Source organism: Aplysia californica, unplaced genomic scaffold (assembly GCF_000002075.1).
Source record: "Aplysia californica isolate F4 #8 unplaced genomic scaffold, AplCal3.0 scaffold00073, whole genome shotgun sequence".
In the NCBI taxonomy this organism is placed as follows: domain Eukaryota; kingdom Metazoa; phylum Mollusca; class Gastropoda; order Aplysiida; family Aplysiidae; genus Aplysia; species Aplysia californica.
The window spans coordinates 1,158,752-1,166,344 of NW_004797343.1; the positions used below are offsets into that span (position 1 = coordinate 1,158,752).

Genomic DNA, 7,593 nt, shown 5'->3' on the forward strand with positions numbered 1-7,593 from the left:
GTGGTCTTTGCATGCATCTGTCCCTGAATTTGTGACAGAAGCACAAAGTCATCTGCAAAATCCAGATCGTCCGACTGTGTCCATGGGGTCCTCTGTATGCCGTTTCTGTGTCCTCTGGTGGTTTCCTTCATCTGCCAGTCGATTGCCAATATGAAGAGGAACGGTGATAGTAAACATCCCTGTCTCACACAAGTCTTGACGTCAAAGATGTCAGTGAGCTGGCCATCATGTATAACCCTGCAACTTGTCCCTTCGTACATGCTCCTAATGAGGTTAATCAACTTATGTGGGATTCCGTGATGTCTCAGTATCTTCCACAGTGTTGCTCGTTCTATACTGTCAAAGGCCTTCTCATAGTCAAGAAAGTTGACGATCAACTGGGAGTTCCACCCCAGGGACTGTTCCACTATGATCCTCAACACGTGGCAATCTGGTTCGTGGTTGACCGACTTTTTCCTAAAACCAGCCTGTTCATCCCATTGGTATGGTTTGTTCCTTATCTCCTATTAAACATCTATGTGAGGCGTGCTGACAAAATGAGTTACTTCTCGCAAACCACGAATGGATACGTAGGCCGAAAATACACACATCAAATTTGTGAATTTTAAACTGATCCTTTTTTCTTCAAGTTTAATGCCTTTTATCATTCCATATGCAAAATTATATCAACCTAAACAATAACTTTGATATAATCTATCTGTGTCCATGAGACTGGAATTCGAAAAGTAACTCATTTTGTCAGCATCCTTCACATATCGTCCTTGAACAAAGAAACAATAAACAATAGGCGGGGACGCCAGATTAAACAGAGTGAGTGGTTGACGGGTGCTCTGGTGTCGTTTGCTTTTTTTCTTTCCTATCAAAAATCTATCGTCCTTATTCTGCTCTCCTCCTTCTTGTTGTGTTTGTTACTATCTTATACCACCTCTTATTAATATATTTGGCTCTTATACGACATTACTGTGCAGCAAGTGCCTTAAAACACTTACAAAATATTAAATGACTGTCTCCGAGAGAATCAAGCCTAATGAACGGCGAGCTGTGAAGAAAACTCGCGACACAAATTAGTCCAGCGGTGTTTGTGGTGTAGTTGGTAGGCGCTTTGCCGTCTCACACAGAACTGAAAATGTGTTTGAATAAACGAAGCTCAGGGGCCTTCGAGCGTTGTGGAAGACCAGAATGCGCGTCCCCAAAGAGTTTTTAATTTGGTCCAGGGAGGTTATATAGTTAGGTCCTTGGTTTGGTCCCAAATAGAGTTAAATGGTGCGCCTCGTTGTGAAATGGAAGTACGCCAGAGTGCACATACCAGCTCCTTCCATTTATCTCTGTCCTGTGACATCCTTCCAAGCTTGTTCCAAATGAGCTTCATATCTCTCATATCCCTTTCCACATGTCTCCTCCAGGTTTCCCGTGGCCTAGCCCGTGAGTTCCACTGCAGCGACTGTCTTGTGATGTTTCCGCTGGGCTTTCTGAAGGTGTGCTCTATCCATCGTCACTTTCTTAGTCCTATTTCTACTTATATATATCCTTTTGTCCTGTCCTTTCCAACACGTCTTCATTTCTTATTCTATCCTGCCACTTAATTCTTAGGATACTCCATATACATCTGTTGATGAAAGTCTGGACTTTATTCAGTATTGTCTTTGTTGTCTTCCAAGTTTCGCAGCCGTAGAGGAGGACAGACTTTTCATTGGAATTAAAGAGTCGAATCTTGGTGCGCAGTGAGATGTTGCTTGCTTTCCAGACATTTGATAGTTGATTGAAGGCTGACCTTGCCGTGGCTTGCTTTTACATCTACCTCAGTTCCACTTTTACCATCGATGACACTTCCAAGTTAAGTAAAAGAGTCCACTTCTTCCACGGGAGTGTCTTCCACTGTCACAGCAGGGCTTGAAACTTTTCCTAGCTTCACTACTTTCGACTTGCCTGGATGCATGCGTAGGCCAACACTCCTTGATAGGCTCTTTTCTTGCATCTGAGCATGTGTGTGAGAGATCAGTGCAAGGTCATCGGCGAAGCCCAAGTCGTCCAACTGCTGCCAAGAGAACCACTGCATTCCGTTGTGTTTGCCTCTGGTGGCTTCTTTCAGGACGCAGTGAATAGCCAGAATGAAGAGAAAAGGTGAGAGCAAGCATCCGTGTCGTACTCCTGTCTGTACCCGGAATGGTTCTGAGAGTTGTCCTTCGTGGAAACAGTGGGATCAGACTCGTCAATTTTTGGGCTTTAGCTCGATCATTTGCCTTGCTTTAGATGAGAAGCATCCATCTGTCTTGAATAGACGTCAGATGAAGGAGGTGAGGGTTGCCTTGTGGGAAAATAGGAGGGAAAATGGCTTCCAAAGTTTCGTGATTTCCAAAGCTTGAGTGTTCTTGGAAACTGTAAGTTCACATTTTTTGTGTGACTTTGATCATGTCAATGCTTTTCAGTAAAATCCATTCAGACCTATGTTCCTAAATAAACATAATGTGTTGAGCCAAAAAATAAATGAATGAATAGATTAATTAATTAATTAACTAATTAATGCTCGACGAGCGTTAAAATGCCACTTTTTTCGATTTCATTATTTTGACGAGCACCTGATTTCATCGCGTTGTCACACGTTATCTCTATCCGTGATGATAAGAATATTTGCCCAGCCTCTCCCACAGCACGTGTACACGATTCCTTGCAGTTGTTTCCCAACCCAGTTACCTTACCGTTACTAGATGTTGGAGTTGGACTGTTTTCACTTTGATTTTGACTCGTTGGACTTGTTTATTTACTCTAAAGCTGACATGGGATATTTATTTCCGTCTTCCGTCTGTCGTGTGTAAGGGATGGGCCTCAGAGACGCATTGTAAACTAGCTGGGCCCCAAGAAAGAAATGATCGGTGTATTAACATCAACTGAAAGTCTTTGGCCTACTATATACACTCTACTGGAATAGAGCAATAGATCTTTAGAGATGCACAGCATTAGAATTAGAAGGTCTAGATCTAGATCTATACTCTCAAAGCAAAATGCGCCTCACGAAATATCACTTCCTGCACAACCGCTGAAAAGGACAGCTCTAGGCAGATTTATTTCGTTTCTCAGTGGAATAATCACAAAGGCCAAAGAAGGACGGGAACTTTTTGTAACATATATTTGTCTAAATTTAGGAAATGAATACAGGTAAATAAAAAATACCAGGCTCCGTCATGGGGACCTAGCTATCTTTTTGCAGGTATTTGCCAACTTTCAACTCTGTAGCTGTCGTCGTTTTATGGGAAAAGTGACACGTGCTTCCAAGTCGCCAAATATAATTTTCAGCTGGGTTTCCCGTTCGATGAAGGGACTCAAAAGAATCGATAGTCAAGTTATTGTGGGATCAGTGCACGCACTCTCTGTGAACAGAAGCCTCTCTTGTTTACAATAGCGTCTTAGAAGACGGACTATCGCAAGATTAGATCTAAACGAAACTAATGAAAAACTGGAAATTAAGCTACAGTGACTTCAGACTCATCGGTAAAACTGTGCACCATTTAAATGATTCTGAACCATCGTTAACGTTTTTAAATCGGAAGTTAAGTGGTTCCGAAGTTTTTTTAGGCGGCGAAAGTGAGGAACTTTCACAAATATGATATGTACAGATTTTGAATGTTTTACGCTCCCGTTGACTCAATTTAGATTATAGATATTAAATAGCGTTTGTATAGCGCAAAGTCCCGCTCAACAGCAAGCTCTATGCGCTTTTCAATCTATACAGTGGAACTCAGATTCAACTCAACGGCAGGAGTTGGATTCCCCAATTTTCTAATTCATAAAAATTAATAAAAATAACTCGGATTCAATGAACACATACATGAGCAAGTTCGGATTCAACGATGTCGCTGGCAGGGTGAACTCAGTACATGTGTACATGCGACCAATCAGCGGTCTCCTTTCATACAAACACACACGTTATAAGCATGCACCCATGTCGTCGTTGTCTGGCAGACGGCCAGCACACGTGTGACTGTGTGTGCAAGTGTCTGGTTGGCTGGGAGGTTGAGGCACAAACGGTCAGGGCGTGGAACATCGGTAGAGAAACAAACGCGACACAGTTATTTTTCTGCCCTGCTATTAATCAATGATAAGCTAATTTTGACATAGATCTATGTTATGAATTGCTTGCTGAACTGTGAAATTAAGCGTTGCCGTATGCAAGGCTGTACACAGCAACATAACTTGCTTGGCAAACAGGCACACACGCACGCACACACACACACACACACACACACACACACACACACACACACACACACAAACACACACACACACACACATGCAGGGTTGGCAGTCCCCCTCGAAAGAGTAAATGATCAGCTTCGTCTGGGAAAATATAAAAACAAATTTTAAGAAAATTTGGAATAAAACAATTTCTAATGAAAGTCGGGCTGGAGTTGTTTTCTTATACGTACATTGATATAATGTGAGTGAGACAGATTATTAATAAAAGACCAAAGCAGTAGTTCGATACACACGCACACACATAAACATAAACTACACACACACACACACACACACACACACACACACACACACTGTCATTCATGCACGCACGCACTCACGTATGCACGCACCAACGCACGCACGTACCAACGCTTGCACGCATGCACACACGCACGCACACACACACACACACACACACACACACACACATACACGGTTGGCAGTCACCCTCGACAGAGGCAAAGATTAAGAAATCAATCTTCTGGTGAAACAATAACATTTTTGACACTAGCGTTTATATGAACATAATATTATAATATTGGCCCTTTTGCACAGCGTGTGCAGTGGCGGCGGGTGGACCAAAATTTGGGTGGGGCTTAGGCTTCCAATGCTTTACCACGAAATAACAAGCAGTTAGTACAAAACAGTGATGGTTTTTCTATACTCACGGTGAGCCAAGGCATTTTGAGAACCATTCAAACTCAAACGAGAAAAGTCATCTTTGTCTTCCATCTCTTTGTTCTAAGTTAAATTCTTCTTAATGGTGGGGACGAAACCGTTTTCCCCTCCAAATTTCTTCGACTTTCATCTCGTTCGATGTAAATACTCTTAATTCTCAGCGGCACAAACATAAACATGCACAAACAGCACTTCAAACAAACCCCGTCTATGAACTGGATAAGGCTGTGTATTCGCGAAAAGTAGAACGCACCTAACAAATGTGCAATGAGCGCAAAGGTAACTGTGTCACTGGGGGAAAGTCCCCTGATTCCACCACGCCGTGACACATTTGATTGGCTGTTTTGTTACTATAGTTGTAAGCGGTGACAAAAGTGGTTGGACAAACGAGCAGGCTGCAAAGTTAATCACTCTGTGTTCATTCCATGCGATCATAACGGTTTCAACTGCTTATTTCATCATTTAAAAAGCATTCATTTACTTTGGGGTAGAGTTGAGGGGTTGGGAGAGGGGCTCAAGCACAGGAGCCCTTCACAACCCACCGCCACTGAGTGTGTGCTTGGTAGAGTTCAGTGTATTTTCCTAGAATTTTCCAGCAATTGTTTGGTATCAAAGAAACGAAAATGCCTCTCATTTGAAACATAATTACTTTTGATTGAGAAAGTCGAATACATTATACATTACTTGCTCGGTGCCTGTAATTATCTACACAAAAATCTTATATTTGTCCTAACGAACACTCAGACTCAATGAAATTGAATTCCAGGCCCTACGACTTTGTTGAATCCGAGTTTCACTGTATTAATACCTCAGTAGACCTGATAGCATTCTGGTACAGTCTTAACTTCCTGTGAAGAATACAGTGCAACCTGCCATTTTATAAAGCACTAACATACTGACATGATCTTTCGCTGTCTATGACCGGAAACCCATTCTTACCGGGGTGAAGTGAGGAAAATTCGTGTGAAGTGCCTTTCCCAAGGACACAACGTATCGTGTCTGAGGCTCGAACCCCCTAACCCCCAACCTTACGATTACGAGCCCGGTACCCTAATCGCTTTACTACCGATCATTTATGAATACGAAATGTTACAGAAGAAATCTAAGAATATCCTGGAGAGAGAAAACAAATGAGAAAAAAAATGAAGAAGCACCATGAAGAATAGCCTGTAGAGAAACACCAACACTCCACCAGAACGTAATGACATTTAGAATGAACTCTTGGACATATCAAACGCCAGAGTCCGATGTTGTGTCCTTGTGAAAGGCACTTTACATGAATTTCTCATTTGACTTGACCCTTTCGGAGATGGATATTAAACTCGCCGGTCCTGCCTCTTAAATTAATAACCTAATGTTGTTGAAAGGGGTATTTAACCCATACGTGTATGTACTATTTCAACTTTTCAAACGCCATGATTCACAAGAGAAACATTCTGGAAGCAAACATAATATAGAAGGCAATAAGGAAAAGGAGGGGGGGGGGAGGACCTAACAGAAGACGGAAAAGGGGCATAGAAACCTGGCTTGGAACCAAAACAATACAAGCAGGCAGAATAGCAAAAGGCACAGTGTTTTATTTCAGAAGATAAGTACGGGAAGCAAGGGCTAACAATTGAAAAATCGGAGAAGAGGAAAGAGGAGGTGGGCACCCAGTGGGCAGCTTCGACACTGTCTTAGTTTATTAAGAGGTTTACAGCACTTGAAACACAGTCATACAAGTGCCGTAGGTTAGAGGTGATACAAGAGAGTAAAAAACACTAAAAAGAAGAGAAGGAGGACAATAGATGTTGGATAGGAAAGAAGGAGCAAACCACACCAGACCACCTGCAAACCACCCACCAACACTGTTTATCAGGGCCAACCTGGACTGGGTGGGATACACCATTCCAAAAGACAGACTAAGACAAGATAGGCTACTGGATTGAAAAGAAAATACCACAAGAGAATCGAACTTACGTTTTTCTGGGTGCATAGGTGAAGAGCCTAACCCGACTAACCGCCACACCACGAGCGCCAGTGGGGCGTTTTTTTGTGCACTTCGCCTTTCGCCAAAAGTACCGAACGATCCTGTCTTGATGAACAGGTGTGGGGAAGGGAGAGGGGAGGGGGAGCGGGGATATGAAAAGGGTTAACTCCTTTTCCTCCTTGGTATGCGGGATTGGCGACAGCTCTGGTGTGGTTTGCTCCTTCTTTTCTATCAAAATAAACGTCTATCGCTCGCCATTTTCTCTGCTCCTTTTTTGTATATTACTATGTAGTAACACATCTATTCTTCCACACTTATAACCTAATTGTGTTACAAATGCCGTTAAACTCTTATTAAAATTAAGCTAACTCATTGAGGACGCACAATCTGGTCACAAGACAACGTTTGAAGACGCGATGTCTTATGAGTACCGACTCTAAACAAGAAGTAAAACGTTTTCAATTCTGTTTTCTTTATCTGAATCTTCAAAAGTCAGGTAAAAACTTGTATTCTAGGAATCAACTGTGAAGCAACACAGCTGTGGCCTGCTGCTAATCGGAATGACATTATTGTGTGTCCGTCACAGTCTTAAAGAGTTAACGACTATCTACAATCTGACTCCCACGGTGTTTGCACTCCTCAAGTGGCAGTTTCCAATGTAGTGCTGCTGTGTCTATATTATTGTATGGCGTATGCATATCATATATATATAT

General features: G+C 42.3%; 1 protein-coding gene across 1 annotated transcript in view; it reads left to right on the forward strand.

Moving 5' to 3' along the window:
- Positions 1 to 2,108: 2,108 nt before the first annotated feature.
- Positions 2,109 to 7,593, forward strand: part of LOC101847091 — a 15,504-nt gene continuing 10,019 nt past the window's right edge. The window contains exon 1 of the mRNA XM_005094004.3: positions 2,109 to 2,121. Coding sequence (XP_005094061.1) covers positions 2,109 to 2,121 — 13 coding nt within the window. The remainder of the gene's footprint in view (positions 2,122 to 7,593) is intronic.